The following is a 20,017-nucleotide window of genomic DNA, read 5'->3' as shown; positions in this document are numbered from 1 at the left end:
CCTGTTTTTTTACTTCTCTTGATCAAACAATATTTTATCAGTGCATGACATACTTTATTGTTTTCATTCAATTAGATCTTGAGCAGTATCCTTCCTCTCATTCTAGAGGCTGATTCTAATGGGACTTCAAACCTTGTTATGAATCCAGTCTGTTTATGAAAGGGACTCAAAACAAGGTGAAAGAAATGTCCGTAAATTAATTATTTTTCCATTTCAACATGGAACCCATTTCTTTTTCATTTTTAAATAAAAACCTGGCAGTATTGTGTAGGTACTCTGACTGAAAAGGTTTTAGGAAACTTATGGTATTATGTGTTTTCTCAAAATGAAATATTGGAAGCAAAAACTGTGAAACCTGTAGGGATTAGATAAAGTTGTAGTATATTGCAGCAAAATTTTTCAAGTAGTTTCTTAAAACCAGGAGAGCTAAAGTGATTCTGATATAATAAACTATTGCTAGTTTGGTGCAGAGAAGTCTTGTTTTAATGGTGACATGGCTGCAGTATCATCTATTTGCTAGTGATATCAAACTGTTATTTACTAAAGATTTATATTTATATGGCTCTCTCCAAAAGTGTAAAAGAGTCACTAAAATAGAACAGTATTCATTTATATATTTATTTACTTGTGTGACTAGATGACTCTGGGGACAGGCATTAAAATATGGAGCATTTCACTGCTAGATCGCTGGTTTGAATCCAGCCCAGGGTTAGAGGCAACTAAAGGTCATTAGCATCTGATGCCTTTTTTGGTGGTCTCTGTAAAATGCTTTGATAGTCCTTGTAAATTCCCAGGAGGACGGAAGCCAACATCATGATCAGTAGTCTAAGAAGACAGTCAGTTGACTCAAACATGCATTTACAATGAACTACTTCTTACCCCTACCCCTGTTCAGCATAGGATTGAGGAATGTTGGGCCTGCATGGGGAATTCTGTGCAGCTACGGACTGGGCTGTGCACAGAGGACTTTAGTAATTTTGTCTGCAATCTGTCCCCTTTTGAAAATTTACTCACAGCTGAAAAGATCTTGGGCTGATTCTGATCGTATACTGGTGTAAATCAGGAACAACTCCAGTGAAGTCAATTGAGTAAAACCAATGTAAACTGGCATGAGAGAAATCTGAATCAGACCTTTTATCCCTCTCAGTAGTGAATATATTTTTAAAAGTAAGAAATACTGTTTATTTTACAAACATTCTGCTATTATTTCACACACTACAAATTCTTCTGGAATACACAATCTGTAGTTAGTGCTCATAAAAACTGTAGGCTGTTTTGGGTAGTCATTTTTAAAAAATGATCAGCTTCATTCACTTCTTTATGAATTAACAGCATACTTGTTTATAGAGTATATTTATTACATGTGCTGCCTGATCCCCTAGTCCCTAGGCAGGTGAAACTCCCACTGAGCTCAGCTGGAGTTCTATATATGTAAGGATTTCAAGATGAGGTGCCAGGGATTCATACACTATTATTGATCTTAAAACAAATCTTTGCTGATTCCAACAGGAGTTATTCATAGGTTTACAGGCATTACGTGGCTTTATTATCCACTCAGAAACCACATCTAACTCTTGTTGGCGTCAATGTGATGAAGGTCAGTCTGAGATGCATAATTCAGATGCATATCTAGATTTTGAACATCTTCCTATTCAACAGTGCTTAGAGCTGGTATTTTGGTTTGACTTGTTAAAGAGATGGGCACCATTTGTACTTAAAACTACATCTGCGTTTGGATTTTAGTTGCCAGCACAGATTTCAGGTCTGGGGTTGAAACCTTCTCTAAACTACCCCCAATCCCAAACTTCAGTTTAGTTTGGCCTCCTCTTGAAATTTGGTGGTTTTGTATTTTTTTAGAACTTACATACAGCATGGTTTGAATATAGTTGTAACATGATGTCCATTTCTCTGTCTCACTCCTGTGTTTTTCCTGCTTAAAAATAAGTTATTGGACAGAGATTGGCAAATAAACCAGAATATTGCAAACTTTTGCTTTAGGTTGTTTTACTCCAAAACAAACTATTTTGTTGTTTTCAAAGGGCCAGATCCTGATGTCACTCAGGCTTTCATCCTGCAAACACAAAGTGTTTGATAGTTCAGGGTCTTAGTAGTTATTCCATCTTTATTCAGGCAGAGCATCCATTTGATTTCAGTGGGGGTTGATTAAGGGCTCAGGATTTTGGCTGAAGATGAGTAACAAAGCTGAGTTAAGAATGAAATTAATGTCAGATTTATGTGTTGACTCATACTAAGAAGTGCAAGTATACAAGGATGATGCTGGGATCAAATATTTGATGTTCAATGCAAGAATTATGCCTCACTATGGACGCTCCTGCATATTCTATGTATGATCTTTGTTGCATCATCTGTATGTTCTCCTTGCCCTTTTGTCAATATAATGGAATGACCCAATAACTGAGGGTGGGTAGGGGTGTCAGAGAGAAATGAAACTAGCAAAGAAGCAGATCTTAATTTACCTTTTAAAAAATGAATATTTCTTTTTCCCTTTTGTAAAATCCCCCAGCACATGAATGCATTGATCTTCAACATAACTGATTTCCTTTATTCCCATTTAAACATTGTTTAACAACCAATTAAAACTTAATTATGTGCTGAATGCCCCGAAAGGGCTGGCTAGTGGGCACATTCACCACATATTTGTGGGCTTAACTCTGTTTCCAGTTTAGCATTGCAATTCACCATTCAGGGATTGCTGATCTGCAGAATTTCTCTCTGCACTTCTGTGGGATTTTTCTGTTTTGCTTGATTTCAGAATTAGATCTTCACAGTATGGTTTGAAACTAGAGAAATCTAAATCTGAAAAGGAAAATAATTCTTTGTTCTTCTAAGTCTCTGGATTGCTCTCGCAGAATGATTGTTCTGTCCACCAGTAAACCTTATAGTTGAAGCACATCCTACAGCTTCTTCATCTCTCAGGTGGAAGTATGACATAACTTCCCTAAGAAGCTATCTAAAAACATATGCTTTTAATTATTGATATATCTATATTAAAAAAAATTTTTAAGACCAGAATCCTGTTGTATCTGTGTCAGCGCACAGTCAACCTGTGAAACTCCTTGCCTGAGGAGGTTGTGAAGGCTAGGACTATAACAGGGTTTAAAAGAGAACTGGATAAATTCATGGAGGTTAAGTCCATTAATGGCTATTAACCAGGATGGGTAAGGAATGTTGTCCCTAGCCTCTGTTTGTCAGAGGGTGGAGATGGATGGCAGGAGAGAGATCACTTGATCATTACCTGTTAGGTTCACTTCCTCTGGGGTACCTGGCATTGGCCACTGTCGGTAGACAGGAAAGTGGGCTGGATGGACCTTTGGTCTGACCCAGTATGGCCATTCTTATGTTCTTAGAAGACCCAAGGATTCAATGCATTGATGAGAAACAAGGGAAGACTTAGTACTAAAGACACGGGCAGGATGATGATAGTGTCTGATCGTCTAGTTAAAGTGGGATATGTTGCAGGAGAGAGTTGGCCTGGTAACAGGAGGAAGTTGGCCCATATTTAAAATGGCTACTGCCATCCATGTGGTGCTGCCCATTTTAATTGGTATTTGTATTTATTTTTCCACTCATATTCACTGGAATATGAATACTGGCAAAATGACCATGTAGACATATGAAGTGAATAGGACTGGAAGAATTGTTCCATAATTACAACTCAAGATATTTCACCATGTCCATCACCAATACAGACTCTAGGTTTGAAATCAGATTCCATATTTTCTTGAATAAAAGTGGTGATTTCTGTATGCTGTGGTTTGTAGAGTCATATTATACGTTGTTCAGTAGCATTCAGACAGCTAGTAGGCATGTGTGAAAATTCTTGCAAACTTCAAATGTTCTGTAATTTTGATCATGGATTTTTCATGTCTGAAAATTTGTGTTGGAAAAGTTTTCTTTCTTATTAATTCTCTAAAAAAAACCACGCCTTTAAGTCATTCAATGAGGGAGCATAAACAGTATCATGTGAGTTTGCTGACCTGTCAGACACTGTGAATAATGATAGATTTCTCTCATAAATTATTTGGTGAATACTTAAAAATAATAAATATATTCATGGAAATCAGGATTGGCTCACAAATGAATTGTGATCAAAATATAGGGCTAAATTAGTAATAAATCTTGTTTGTAATGAAAATCCAGCCAGCCCTACCAAAGAATCATGTCAGATCTTGATTTCAAGATGGAAGGATGGGAGCGGAAGAAAATAAGTATGATAGACACAGAGCTTATCAGTCAGATGCAGAAGACCAGAGAGAGGGGCTTGAGCTGGATAATCCACAGACAATTACTTTGCCACAAACATCAAGTTATAGATTGATTTAAACAAAATGCTTTTGTATTCAATCACAAATAATACATTTAATTCTGGACATTTGTGAAGATTTTCTGGCACGGCAAAACTTGGGAAAGCAGGGTTAAGGTTCCAAAAAATGGTGATAATGATGTTAGTGGGAGGTTGTTGTCACCATGATCTGTTTCTTTATGATGCAAAGTGTAGAACAGTCAGAACTGTCTCTGTGCTGTGCATATAAAGAACCAACTTGATTCAGTAAAGATCTCTGCTAGCTGTTTCTATATTGTGAAAATTTATTGTGTCATTAAATAGGGCCCTTAATTTGTAGGACCATTTACATTTTGAATTGATTATTGTTTGTTTGAAAAAACAGAATAAACTGCAGTTTACAAAATGACTTACTTAACCTGGCTTGATAGGTCTTTTTAAATCTCTGACTGTCCCTTTGTCCGTGTCCTTTCTATTAATGCTTGAGATATTAATCAAGTGAACTTCTGTTGGTGTTAATGGAAATCTTGTACACAAATTTCACCTCTGCCCCTAAATCCATAGGGAAAATAGAGCCTTTCAAAGTAGAAAATAGCATACTTAGTACGAGGGAGGGGAAAAATCATTTGGAAGTGAAATTTTTATTAAATGGTTTAGAAAAATATTTTGGTGTGTTTGGGCCACCTTTTCAGTTTTCTTCACAAAGCCAAAACATTTGTGTTTTTTATAATCGTTTGAACATTAAAGATTACTTGAGAAAACCCTCAGCAGAGCCACCAATGGGAAAAGAGGACTTAGAAAAATAAATGAGAACTCAGCATGTGTCAGTCAAAATTAGATCAGGTTTTTCAGCTAAGGATTTCATAGCCATTAAGGATCATATTTGCCTTATGGCATATGTCAGCATCTTTAGAGTCCTAAAACTTCAAACTGTCTTTTTGACAACTGACTATATTTCTTTCCTAGGCTAAGCAGCATTTTCAGGAATGTGCTGTGTGTGTTTTTCTTTTTCAAAATAGGCTCAAAGGACTTCACACAGTATAGTTAAAAAAAATAGCAAAATTATGTATACCGTGATTATTTGCTCATTTTTTTCTTGTTTAAATAGAAAAAAATATATTTTCTGCACCTTGAATCTAAATACTGAAACTAGACTTAACTCTTTCTCTCTCTCTCAGACAGACAGACACACAGACACACACACACACACAATCCGTCGTGACTTGATTACAGTGTATAAATATCTTCACTAGGAGAAAATACAGGATACTAAAAGGCTTTTTAATCTAGCAGAAAGAGGCATTATGAGATCTAATGGCTGGAAATTAGTCAGACAAATTAGAAATAAGGCAAACGTTTTTAATGGTGGGGGTGATTAACCACTGGAACAAACTACCAAGGAAAAGTGATGGATTCTCTATCTCTTGAAGTTTTTCTAGAAGATATGCTTTAGTCAAACGCACATTACTTAGAACAGGAGTAACTGGATGAAATTCTGTGGCCTGTGTAATTCAGGAGGTCAGACTAATGATCTAATGGTTGCTTCTGGCCTTAAAAATCTATGAATCCATATCTATATAAAATTCAGCAAATACTCCAGGTAAAATGATGAGGTTGATAATTATAATAGTCTGGCCATACGAGGTTATAAAGGTATATAATTTTACACAGACTGTTTGCTGCTGGTGTTGGTCCATTCACCAACAGGATGGTCACTAGCACTTTTGTGCTGGAGTATTGCAACGAGTACTATGTGTTTTAACAGGCGGTGGGCATGTGATGGGGAGACTTGGCTGTAGGTGTGCCACTGTGGGAGGCTTGCCCGGACTAGTGGTCCCACCAAACATAGTTGTCAATCCAAAATATAGTATACTAAACTTGAGCCAGTGGTTGCAGAGGTTGTTCTATTCTGTTTTGCACAGGTTTTTAATACTGCACTCATCACTGTATTATCTGCCATAAGATCTACCCCATCTAATGTTGTATATAAATAATATTTCCTTAGATGTGGAATAAGCAACATAACTACTGAAGATTCAATTGATTCTGTGTGTCAGCTTATACAAGTTAGGAATGTGTGCTACTTTTTTATACCTCCTTGGAGAAGAAATCCTAAACCTCAATGGAAAATTACCAAAGTCCCACCTTTAAGTTGTTGTCTAAAAATAAGATGGGTAACATGAAGCTATTGAAATTTTTTTACCCAATTTTTTTGAAAAACATAAATTGAACAAAAAACTAGTCAGGCCCCCAGATCAGATTGCCTGGGCATGAATATGAAATGAAGGGTCCACTAGAGTATATTATACCTATAACAATCTGAGTCTGTCTGTCTTTAACATGCTAGTCAGAAATATACAGTAGAATCCTGCCAGTGCCTGTTCCTGCCCCTGTGAAATCTGTTGGAGTTGTCATTGACTTTAATGGTAGCAAGCTGAGTGCTAGAGATCATGGTGTAGAATGTCTGAGTACTGTCTTTGTGATTTAATATGCTTCACTTCAAGGCTCTCTAATTCTGCCTTTCTACTGCAGATAAGTCTGCAGTTCCCAGGCCAGATCTTGAGGTTCTTCTTCAGTATTTACTCAGGATCCAATTGTACTCTCCTTATCCATGTATGGAAGGGACAATCCATGCATGAATCTCACCTCCACTAAATGGAAAGGGTGTGGGCTGCCTCTGCCCCTCCATACCTCCATCGTGCCCTGCACTCCTTAAAAGATGACTCATGAGTCTGGTGTTCCATGAAAATCTCAGAGATGCATGCTACCCCTTAGCTCCTCACACTGAAGGGTTGGTAGGGGTGGGAAGATGGGGAGAAACTGAGCACTCTGCCCTTAGTCAGACAGACTTACATTGAAGTCCAGTGAGTAAGGAGTAACTAAAAACTGAATAGGCTTGTTAGATTCTGGCCTACTCAAGAGGTTACTGGAGAAAAAGTGCTGCAAAAAATGTTATTTATTTGGGTCCATTTCTTCTGTTTTTCTCCTCTCCTGCTAAGACAAATAAAACATCAGCAGCTGAGGTTAGGTTAAATATTCAAAATTTTAGAATTGACAGTAAAATCTGTTTTCCATTGAAACGGGAAAGGTTACTGTTATTCAGTGTTTTCCTTAGCTGCTTTTCAGATCAGGGATTTTGGTAGTAAGAAAACCAGTGTAGCAGCTAGAGAGGTAAAGCCAGATGGGTGTAAATCCAGTGTCATTCACTGAGATCACAATGTAACTGGATCAGAATCTGGCCCAAATAGAGCAGAATAATTGCAACTTCGTCCATCCAGTTCTGTAAAAGGAGAGGCGCCAGGATGTTTTACTGCAGGAGAGATGTCATTTTCCTGAGTGAAAAATATGGTTCTTACAAAATAAAAATACAGATTGTATGTGAAAGAGCATTTCCAGCAGCGGGAAACAGAGGGTGAGGAGGAGAAAGTGAGAGAGTGCAAGTAAAGATTTTTGCAGCAACTCATGTAGCCAGCCATTTTCTTTCATAGCTTTTTCAACTCTTCTTGTCAACATTCACTGACAATAGGGTCTAATGAATGAAATAAGAAAGCCAAAATGTGCTCTTATTAACAATGCTTGAAATAAAATGGGATTGAACTTTTGTGACCGAGCAAATGTTGGCCCAGAAGCTGCACAATTGCTGTAAGACAAGCCTCTTTTGGATGGACCAATCAAAAATCTAGTTTGATTATAAAGTACCATGTTTAATAAGAACCTACTATGTACGGTATTCCATTTTTTACTCCGTGCTTGTTCAAGCAAAACTGCACAGAAATTAATGGGTCAAATTTCTCCCGATTACACTCATGTAACTCCCTTGACTATGCTGGGATTGCAAAAGTGTAAATGAGAGCAGAATTTGGTTCAACATTGTATATGCTCCAGCTTGCTTAAATTTTACTTGGAGGGGAGGAGGAGTTTTTGTGTTCCGGGAATGTACCTTATGAGGCTCTCGCTGCATGAGCCTTTTAAAAGGCTCATATTTTGTTGGCTCTGTGGGCCCCATCCAAACCCCAATGGAGCTTTTCCGTTAATGTCAGTGCGCTTTGGATCAAACCTTGTGCAGGCACTAAAGATCCATTGGTACTTTTGCGAGAGAAAAGGGTTTAATCTAATGTCACTGGCTAGAACTTTTCCCTCACCCTGCAATTGTCAACTCCTGTGCGCTATGGCTGCCGTTTGCCATGCTAGAATGGCTGCATTTCAGTCATGTTGTATTTATACAGTTTGTGAAGGACTTTGAGATTATTTGGGATGAAAGACTGATGATAGTAATCTGAGTAATGTATCACTAGTACCAGCATTATAGAAACCCAAACTTCGGAATTTACCACCTCTTAGAATTTCACAGCATCTACTGTCTGGAAATATATGGAATATCTTAAGAGCTACGTTAGGGTGTAAAGTTATTTCCTAAAATAGAAAAAGTTCTGTGTCTTCTAAATTCTGCAAGTTTTAGATCTTTTGTGAAAAATTTTTGACATTTTGATAAAGCAAACATTCTTCCTGATTGGCCTATGTTATATATCTATTGCATATATACTATATCTTGAGGGTTTTCCCTCAGTCAAGGTATGCTCTAATATGTCCATTTGTTCTGATTTCGGAGACTGGTTGCCAAATTTCATTAAATTTTCCGTTTCTATACAAACTCTCTAGTAAAGGCTAATGCAACTGCAGGCATGCTTCCAAGGCAGAATTTGGTGATAAGATATAAAAAGACAGATTTATTTCAGCACCTTAAACTTGAGAAGTAACTTACATACATTTAGCTGTATTGTTTTCAATGGTTTACTGAAGCAAAACTGTTGTTCTGTCAGATCTATCTAATTTGGCAATACCTCTCCTTAAGTATCTGAAATTAAAAGAACAAAAATACTCTCTGTATGCAACAGTTAAATGCTCTGTTAAATCTGTAATATACTTTTGAAGCCTTTATTTCTTAGCTGTTTTAGGAGCTTTTTTCAAACCTTGTTGGACTTTGTTCTTGCCCATAGGATATAGGTCAACTCCCTAGAAATCAATAGGCATTACTCATATCCAGCAGTCGGAGAAATGGGACCCCCTACCCGCGGTGTATTGTCAATTTGGTTTGTGAGCCTTGTCCCTGATTCCTGGGTTGAAAACCTGAGTGGCTACAGAATCGTTTAATAGTTGCATTAAGGCTCTTTAATGCAATAAACAGATGCATGCAATAACTTCATAATGTCTTGCTAGGTTTTGCAATGGAACGAATATGGTTACTGCTCCTCCTGACAATTCAGGTGCTTTCGGTGACTGCACAGTTCAATGGATATAACTGTGAGGCCAATCTACATAGCAGGTTTCCTGGTAAGTGTTAATGGGCTTTTTAGAATGGGCTCTTTATTATGATTTCCAGTGATTATTACTTTTAAGTACAAAGCTTTAATCTGTAAAAAGTCTAGAAACAGACTTTCACATTAAGGAATATTAGCTGTCTAAGTGACAATGAAACTCCTCTGGAGTTGCATGTTATGCCAACATTAAAAGGAAAAGGCCAAATTCAGCTCTGGTACAGGTAGGTGTAATTACATTGACATCATTGGGGTTTAACCCATTTATGCCCTTATATTGTATCCAGAAAGTTCACCAGAGTTAATGTTGCTGGAATGATTGCTCCCAAATTTAAAAGAATTGGCCACTTGGTATAAAAACTGGGTGCAGCTAACTTTGTAGACATTTTTAACTGGAATTTTTTACTTTTTACAGTTTTTACTCTGGTAGCATAATATGGTCGTTTAGTCTCCCCTTATGACAATACATGTAAAAAATTCTAATATTGAGGAAGCTTAAATTAGGGCCGGCACAGAGTTTTGCTGTTGACTTCAGGATCAGGCCCTTAATAACTAGACACATGAGCGAGCCAGTATAGATAAATATAAAGAAAAGATGTACACTAATGTTTACACAAGAAGGCTGTAATTACACAGGGAACTCTGGAGACATCAAAAATAATGAAAGCAGACCTTGTGGGATATATTTACATAAATCAGAGCCAGAAATGAAACTATATTCTTAGTAACATGTATATTGGGTTATGTGGCTGAAATAATGTACTCTGTCTCTTGCCTCACTCTCCCTTCTTTGCTTCTTGACTGCTAAAAAAGGAAGCCAGTGTATAAGGGCTGATATCCTGCTCTGTGCTTCGACTAGTAATTGAATCAAACCATATAGCACGGAACTCTTAGCACAGCACTGTGCTGTAACACTTCTCAAATACTTTTTGCAATTATAGCTTGGATTTGCTAGCAGGATTCAGTTGTTGTTGTCCAAATTATGAGCCAGCAGCAGTCTACAATATGTAGTATTACTATTTTTTCCATACTGCCAACAGTGTGCTAGGTGCCTGCGGGCAGGTTTAAAGACAATAGGTTTGATTCTCTTCTCACTTAAACTGGTATAAATCATGGGTAACTCTGCTGAAGTTAAGGGAGTTACTCATGGTGCGAAAGGAGAATCAAATGCGTTGGAGCTACCCTAAAGAGTTTACCATCTAAATACACCTACAGGGAGAGCTTGCAACCATAACAAAATTTAACTCTTGTCATTACTGACATTGCTAGAGTTGTGCAGCTGTTCACTGGATTTTTTTTTTTTACCAGTAGCATTCAAGGCTCCTTGCTTCTAAGTGTTAACGAGGAGACCAGCGTGTTGTTTGTCAATAGTGGCCTGAATTAGAATACATTAAGAGTACAGCTTGAAACTTACTCCAGGTTTACTCTAAGGGCTGGTCTACATTTATAGCTCTGCAGCTGCAGCTCTTTAGTGAAGACTATCTATGCCGTCAGCAGAGCTTCTCCCAGGAACTTAGGTATACCACCTCTCCAAGAGGCAGTAGCTATGTTGATGGGAGAAGCCCTCCTGTTGAGGTAGCACTGTCTATGCTGGAGGTTAGGTTGATATAACTACGTTACTCAGGGGCATGGAAAATCCACACCCCTGGGTGACGTAGTTATCTAGACAAAAATTGGTAGTGTTGACCAAGCCTAAGAGTGGGTAATTCTCCTCAGACAATCAGAACTTGTGGCTGCCTGATTCAGCAGCAGCATAAAGTGGACTCTCATTCTACCTATCTGTCTCCTTTCTGGTGTATGTGAGCGGGGGGAGGGGAGGGAAGGGAAGGGAAGAGGGTGTGTCTGGCAAAGACAGGGACATGGCAAGGCCAGACGTAATGTAACTTACAAATATCATTCAATTCAAGATCAAATCGTGTCAAACCACCCTGATAGCTTTCTTTGACAGGGTAACAAGCCTTGGAGATAGGGGGGAAGCAGTAGATGTGGTATATCTTGACTTTAATAAGGCTTTTGATACTGTCTTGCATGACCTTCTTTTCCTCATAAACAAACTAGGGAAATACAACCTAGATGGAGTTACTATAAGGTGGGTGCAGAACTGGTTGGAAAATCGTTCCCAGAGAGTAGTTATCAATGGTTCACAGTCATGCTAGAAGGGCATAATGAGTGGGGTCCCACAGGGATCAGTTCTGGTTCTGGTTCTGTTCAATATCTTCATCAATGATTTAGATAGTGGCATACAGAGTACACTTAAAGTTTGTGGATGATACCAAGCTGGGAGGGGTTGCAAGTGCTTTGGAGGATAGGATTAAAATTCAAAATGATCTGGACAAACTGGAGAAATGCTCTGAAGTAAATAAGATGAAATTCAATAAGGACAAATGCAAAGTACTCCACTTAGGAAGGAACAATCAGTTGCACACACAGAAAATGGGAAATGTCTGCCTAGGAAGGAGTACTGCAGAAAGGGATCTGGGGGTCACAGTGGATCACAAGCAAAATATGAGTCAATAGTGTAACACTGTTGCAAAAAAAGCAAATATAATTCTGGGATGTATTAGCAGGAGTGTTATAAGCAAGACACGAGAAGTAATTCTTCCACTCTACTCCAGAGGAGGCCTTATCAGTGTGGAGTATTGTGTCCAGTTCTGGGTGCCACATTTCAGGAAAGATGTGAACAAATTGGAGAAAGTCCAGAGAAGGGCAACAAAAATGATTAAAGGTCTAGAAAACATGACCTATGATGGAAGATTGAAAAAATTGGGTTTGTTTAGTTTGGAGAAGAGAAGACTGAGAGGGGACATAACAGTTTTCAAGTACATAAAAAGTTGTTACAAGGGGAAGTGAGAGAAATTATTCTTCTTAACCTCTGAGGATAGGACAAGAAGCAATGGGCTTAAATTGCAGCAAGGGCGGTTTAGGTTGGACATTAGGAAAAACTTCCTAACTGTCAGGGTGATTAAGCACTGGAATAATTGCCTAGGAAAGTTGTGGAATCTCCATCATTGGGCATTTTTAAGAGCAGGTTGAACAAACACCTGTCTGGGATGGTCTAAGTAATACTTAGTCCTGCCATGAGTGCAAGGGCCTGGACTAGATGACCTCTCAAGATCCCTTCCAGTTCTATGATTCTATGTATTGGCAAGTTTTTTAAAAAAAAATAAAGTAAAATACTCCTATGGTTTAGGAGTTACCCCCTGCAGCTGGGGTAACTGTGCTCACACTGCCAATATGACTGTATGCTATGAGAAGGTTATCTTGGGGAAGGCAATTTTGTCCCTGATGTTGAGCCCGCTGAAACATAGATGTGTGTTTTTGATAAAATTAGAGCTCATTCTACAGATGAGCATAATTTACACTCTGTGCATAATCGAGGAGAAGAGAGGAAAGTAGCTCCAAGCCAACTTTCAGTGCCCCTGTTCCTGGCCATCTTGGAGCCAGAATAACTGAGCTAGCCACTGCACCAGCTGGTATGCCCCCTATACAGTGGAGGGAAGAGAATGAGTGGCATAGAGCCAGTTTACACCATCTTTATTCCAGATGACAATTCCCCTGTGGCAGCGGGATCTTTGGCTGTCCATTCAGGCAAGGTTTGATTGGGGTTACACTGCCATAAAATCAAAGTGAAGCAGTGGAGAATCATGCCCTGTGTGTCTCAGGCCCATCTTTAATGATTATACATGGAAGTCTGTTTCAGGCTTCTTAAATTAACTTTTTAACAATGTTTCCTCTCAGTGTGTGACAAAGTGTTAGGATAATTCTTTCCATTACATATGCATCGAGAGGTGTATATTTGCTACTTGATACTCATGAACTACTCAAGCTACTTGTGTTAGTTTATTGTGTGCATCTAGAGGACAGCTTTAAAGTGTGGTTCCACTCTGAAAAGGTCTCTGTAGCAGTGGCCCTGTTGGATATTATGTCTATGGTCTCAATGATTCCAGATAAAATGTGTTCAGTTTACCAGTAAAAAGACGCTTTTTTTCTACTGCCATTCTCAAAACTAACCCCAGGATGTGAGTCAAGCTGAGTTATTGGTGGTGGTGCACAAAGCCCTGCATGCTGGATCAGAGGGAGATCCCCCCCAGAGCACATTTCGCCAGCAGGCAGGTGCATGAGTTCACAGGTGGGCTCACAGTCATGTCCATGAACCCCACAAAGCAGAACTACATCAGCTTCACTGCATAACATATGTCTGCTCTGTGTGTGTATTCACAGTGTAACAGGATGGACTAGGCTCAGACACCTCAGGGTCCTGCCACACCCATCCCGAGAAAGGGGCAGTGGAGCTAAGTCCTCCAAGTCACCTAGAGAGACTGCAGGAAGGAACCAATCAGAAGGGGAAATTGCAAGGGGCTAGCCAATCAGAGGGTTTCAGGCTAGTATAAAAGGAGCTGCAGAGCACACCTGAGTCAGGTCCTTGCTGGAGCCAGAGTAGTGCAGGGGGTGTTCCTGGCTGGCCAAAGGGAATTGCAGCACCACAGACAGCTCAGTGCTGCCAGGGACCAGGGGAGTTCTGTCTGGAGAACTACTAGTAATAGTCTCTGTGCCATGATCTACCATTGTCCTTTTCTCTCATGCCTCTTTGCCTTGAGAACTTATCTTAGTCCTAGCCTCTTTCAATCAGGACTCTCTTTCTCTCCCCCAGACTTCTGTCTGGAGAGCCTGTACCCAGTCTTTGCCCTGATCTCTCAGGGTTTACTCTCCCAGGTATTTCTTACCTGGAAAGCATGTCTGCAGTCCCTGACTCACTTTCTTCTCCTGGATTTCAGGGTCTCTGTATGCTGATCCTCTAGCTGCATCACATAATCATATACTGTGTTGAGCAAGTGCTGTTTTTCATCTTTGATGAACCAGAGATCTTTGGTCATCTGCTCATTCTTGAACGTGAGATCCTCCTGCTCTCTTTCGGCTGCCTCTAGTTGTTTCACCAGGTCATTATCTCTTAGGAGGGAGCTCACGGAGCCTGTCTGTGCTACTCCCCTCCCTATCCGAGTGTCCTGTTCTATACCCCTGCCCTTCTTTCATCTTTCCCCATTGGAGTGATTCTGTCTGGGCCTCTGTGCTAGTTAGCACAGTGCTTATTTCAATCTGAGTTCCAGAGCTCCATCTGTGTTCCCACTATAGCCCTCTGGGTTCTCTCCCTTTGGGCCTGGGCCAATGCTTCCTGCAAAGCCAAGCATTGGTCCCTCTGCCCCTGGGCTTCCACCTGTGCCCGGGCCAAGTCCTGCTCTACCTAGACCTTCTGGCTAATGATTTTTCCCTCAGGAGATGTTGGCTGCACTCAACTTTTGTTGGCATTTCCTCAGTGGGTCCCTCACATCTGGGGCATTCTGATCTTGCCTTCAGGCTCTTTTCTGGGATCTCCTTACCTGGATCCCAGCCCTTCTGCTTTCCTTCCCAGCTGAGCTTGGACCCTCTAGGTCCTGGGTTACTGTCCAGGTCTTTTCCACATGAGGGCTGAGTAACTCCCCAGTCTCTTCCCAAAATTGTGGGTCATGGCAGGTCCTTGACCACACCAGCACAGTTGAGCTCTCCGGCCCTGTATCTCCAGCCCAACTTCTGCTGTGGGATAGACTCGGGTCTCCCGATTGTACACAGCAGACATGTATTGGGAGGTGCCAGTCCAGGCCAGTTGTCCTCACGTGGTGATCCCCCACAAAAGTATACCCACACCCTGAGTCTACCAGACCCTTAACTATGGTGCCTTCGAGCCTGACTGTCACAACCCATGGTGGGAACACTCTGATCTTTGGAGTATACTCCCACAGATTGGTCCCATTGTAACAAGTTTAGTCATACTCCATTACTGGGCAGTTCCTTTTAATATGCCTGCACTGACCACACCTGTAGCACACTACTGGGTCTCCTAGCTCCTTCCCACTAGTACTTCCTATAGGCTGCAGGGCTTCCTGGACCCCTTGCTGTTGCAGTGTACCTCCTAACTCTAGAAGCCCTGGGGCTTTTCCCCCCATGCAAGCTTCTCTGGGCCACCCCCCGGTGAACACCTCTCAGTTCACCGAGGAACTTGGGCTGTTCCTCTTCTTTGGCCTCAAAGTAGACCTCAGCTTGCTTGACTGCTTCCCCCAGTCAAGGCCAGCTTGAAATGCCTTACCCAGCTTAAAATGCCCCTCCTGGTAGGACCTTCAGGAATTGCTCAAGGACCACCTGATCCAGGAGCTTCTCCACCGAGCTGGTCTCTTGACAAAGCCAGCCCAACTCCAGGTCCTGTAACTTCTAGGCCACTACCCATGGCTATTCTCCTTGAAGGAATGATTCTGTCCAGAACTTGTGCCAGTATGCCTTCGGAGTCATCCCCAGCCAATCTAAAATGGCTGCCTTCATCACTGGGTAGGAACTCACTTGCTCATCACTTACCACTCAGTAAGCTGCTTGTGCCTCACCCATCAGGAGTGGTGCTATGTTGGCCACCAGTGGCCTCTTCCAATCCTGCTGCCTTTGCCACGCACTTAAAGGTTCAGAGGAAGGCCTCAGGGTCATCGTCCAGTCCAAGCTTTGCCAGGCCCAGTGCCAATGGACCACCCAGTTCCATCACCATCTGGGTTCCCAGCTGTGGCATGACCCAGCTGCCTCTGTATCCACTCCTGCTGGCTGGAGTGGATCTCGTGCAATCACTGCTGTGCTGCAAACTAAGCTTCCTGTTTCAGCAGGTTCTCCATCAACTGCAACAGCAGAGCCTGGGTCCGCTTCTGCTGCATAGCAGATCCCTGCTGCTGCTGGCCTGCCATCCACAGACAAATCACCTCTTCCATAATCATGCCCCTTGTTGATCAGGGGTTGGTCTGAAAGATCACCACTTCTGATACCAAATATAATGGCATGGCACCCACCTCTCAAGAGCACCCTTTCTGGTCAGGTGTGTCTGCAGTCTTTAAACAGTCCCAGCCCTGATATCAAGCCATACCCCCAGAGCTTCCTCCCTGGAGGCAATGGTTTTGCCCTCTGTGGGCCCTTCTGGCCTCAGGTCGCCACTGGGCCACTAAGTAGTTCAGATCCCCTTCTGGGAGTTTATCGTTGTTCAATTGTAGGCCACTTCCCCAGTGGCCTATGGTGCGGGGGGAACCTGGGCCCATCCACTACTCTGGATCCCAGCCCAGGCACCTTGAGAATAGCAGCCAGGTGCCACTCTGTCTCTTTAACAAAACTGCTTTCAGTTCCCTGGGCCATTTCCCCGCAGCCCCAGCCTTCACCGATGCTTCACCCTTACCTCAGGTCTCTTATATGTTCAGCCTCTGGAGCCATCCAGGAGCTCTTCCTCACTCCCCTGGTCCCTGCCAGCCCTAAGCTATCTGTAGTGCTGCAGTTCCTTTTGGCCAGCCAGGAGCAACCTCTGCACTTCTCTGGTTCCAGAAAGGATCTGACTGTGGTCTGCATTACAGCTTCTTTTACACTAACCTGGAACCCTCTGCTTGGATAACCCCTTGCAACTTCCCCTCCTGATTGGCTGCTTTCTTCACAGTCTCTCTGGGTAGCTTGGAGGACTTAGCTCCATTGCTCCTTTCCTGGGATGGGTTTGGTAGGACCCTGAGGCCTCCAGCAGAGGGCCTCTGGGCCTAGTCCACCCATCACACTGTGAATACACATACAAAGCAGATATATGTTATGCAGTGAAGCTCATATAGTTCTGCTTTGTGGGGTTCATGGACATCGCTGAGCCCACCTGTGAGCTCATACACCTGCCTGCTGGGGAGATGTGCTCTGTGGGAACTCCCTCTGTTTGGCGCAGCTTATGGGCTTGACATGGGTGTGGATCACAGAGCCTCTGGCCTGCTGCTTCTCAGACGAGGTGAGTAGGGGGAATGGATGTGCAACCACGACTCGTGCAATGATGAAGGTGTGACAGCAGTCCTCGAGCCTGAGTATGGTAGAGATTACTTCTGGATCACCCCATTCTGCATTTGTTCCACATGCAGAATTTCCCTTGATGTTTCTTGCTTGAAATTCCCCATTGGCAAGTGCAGAATTTCCAGCTGAGAACTGCACTGCAGATTCCAAATGAGGGTTTTTTTTCCCCGAAAGTTGTTTTGCACAAAAATAATGAAAAAAGTTTGGCAAATATATGCAAGTTTGGCTTAGCTGCATGTGTAAACAAAGGAAATAAAATCTCCCTAAAGCAAACATCAGAAAAACAGCAGCAGCCTATCCATTTTTCATTTGATTATATTTTTATCATTTATTGCTGGGGTGGCATCTTGAACACCTGTGGCGTTGCATAAATAATCTCACACAATTTTGATTTATGCTGTTTGAAGGCTGATTCCAAGCTAAGGCTTGAACTAGTCTGTTGGATAGAAGAAAAAGTATTATTCTGATGAACTGAAAATCCTATACCTTAATATTTAAAGACTAGAACTTTGTAGCACAGACTAAGTTTTGCTGGAATAGTTCTGTCCGCTTGAAATGGGAAAAAAAAATAATCGCTCCCTTTAGCTGAGATAGCTATGCTGGAAGAACCACAAGTGTAGACCCAACTATTTTTAAAAATCAAGGTTGATTTTTCAAATTATACTTTCAAGGATGCTTTATTTACATGAAAATGACATTGTTCTTTGGTAACCCTAGAAAAGTTAGCATTGAAATGTGGGACTGAAAATCATGTACCCATTGAAGTCTTCAGCGTCATCTTCATCTAGGGCACCACTGCTAGATATGTTGTTATATGTTGTCATAGATATGTTGCTAGATCCTTGTCCATTCTGCACTTGGATGTCTTCCTACAAGGGAGGCTGCTCTCCAAACATTTTCAGGGTAGTGTGCATCTGGTCTTTGCACATGAGCATTTAAATAGCTGAAGGATTGATTCATGAGGGCAAGGTATTTGACACATGGCTGGTGTGATCAGTTCATCCTCCAAGACCCATCCATGGCCAATAGGGGAGGGTAGTTTTGGATGCACTCGTTCATCCTACAGCCATTCCATTGCTTGATAATCTGCCCTCTTGATAGCAAATGCAAGAGGGCATTGATAAATGCACAGCTTGTTGGTGGCAATTTTTCTGTGTTTGTCTGCTTCTTGGAAAATATTCACTGATTATAGCTCTGCAAGTGTCACAGTGTTGGTCTTCAGACGGTAAACGTTGCAGATAAATGCCTTGAGTGCATTTATGAACTCATCAGTGACTGCTTCAGCTGTCCTTGCTCTGAAAGTGCTTGGAAGAGTCTTCAGAGGCTGAATCAAATGCCTTCTGGTAAGAGAATTTGGTCTTTCCAACCAACCTGCCAGAAAGGTCACATCCTGAAAGGGCATGGAAATCTAGCAGTGTGTCAGCTTTTAATGGTCTAAGTGATAGGAAAACATCTTTGAGGGATATACAGTGATTCTGTACCCCAGCAGCCTGCACAAAACCAGAATCTTGTGGAAGTTTTGGGTAGAGTCTTACAAAGCGCACTAGAACATCTGTGTCTTGTGCAAAAATCCAGAGTTTAGTAGCACCTCTCTTTCTGGCACTGATTGCCCGCAAGATAATTTTAGTGTCAACCTCCTCATGGGAATGAAGAAGAAGAAATTCTACTGAACAGTGCAGGGCAGCAGCTTCATTATGCCATGTAATGGTGAAACTCTTTAAGCAATTCTTCACAATCTGGAGCATTTTTCCTGTCAGATATGTGCTTAACTCATCCTTCATGTGAGTATGGGACAGTAGCTTCTCCATTGTGACATTGGAGATGTTGGTGGAGTCAAACATTTTATATTGCCCCGGTGTAATACTGTGGAGTCTCTTCTTTCTGGTAATATTTTTTTAATTGATTCCTCTGCATACATGTCAAATAAGAGGTAGACATCATCATAGGTCCAGTATTTTCTCCGTAGCCTCATAATGAAGTGATCAGCCAACTCTCAGCAAGTGTTAACAGTTTCTGGTTTGTTGAGAGCTTCTACCTCAGCTGTGTCATCTAGACTGCTACACTGAAAGGCCTCTGCTGGCATAAAGTACTGGTCATGTTGTCGGTAGATGCTGGTTTAGGAAAACGATGCAAGAAGTGCATGTTTGCTGTTCACCTAGCAAACATGCATTGAATTTCTGTCGCATTCAAACGTCAATTTGGTACCATTTTACCAAGTATAATTTGGTACTTGACCTATGTTAGACTTGGGAAACATCACAATGAGGTCTTGACATGACCAGGAGACGAGCAAACAATGACCTGTCTGTGGTCAGTTCTGTAATAGTCCCTGTCACCATCATTCTGAATGTCGTCTTTGCATTAGAACACAGCTTTAGGCTGTTCTTCTTGATTCTGTAGATTTTTACGAATCAAATGACACCTCCCTTACCTTTTTGTCATTAACTTGCCCACGGAATTACATGTGCTCCCAGACTAAACAGCTGTCTTTGGGTTTAAAGCACAGTTGCCAACTTTCATGAGGTAAATA

General features: G+C 41.4%; 1 protein-coding gene across 1 annotated transcript in view; it reads left to right on the top strand.

Annotated features, from left to right (window-relative positions):
- ZPLD1 (zona pellucida like domain containing 1) overlaps positions 1–20,017 on the top strand; it is a 48,693-nt gene that overhangs the window by 2,643 nt on the left and 26,033 nt on the right. Inside the window, exon 3 of the mRNA XM_043538544.1 lies at positions 9,521–9,634. Coding sequence (XP_043394479.1) covers positions 9,529–9,634 — 106 coding nt within the window. The 5' untranslated portion in view covers positions 9,521–9,528. The remainder of the gene's footprint in view (positions 1–9,520; positions 9,635–20,017) is intronic.

The sequence above is a fragment of the Chelonia mydas genome, chromosome 1 (genome assembly GCF_015237465.2).
Source record: "Chelonia mydas isolate rCheMyd1 chromosome 1, rCheMyd1.pri.v2, whole genome shotgun sequence".
Classification (NCBI taxonomy): Eukaryota; Metazoa; Chordata; order Testudines; family Cheloniidae; genus Chelonia; species Chelonia mydas.
The sequence above is the reverse complement of the archived record's forward strand: the minus strand, read 5'-3'. Positions and strand labels throughout refer to the sequence as shown.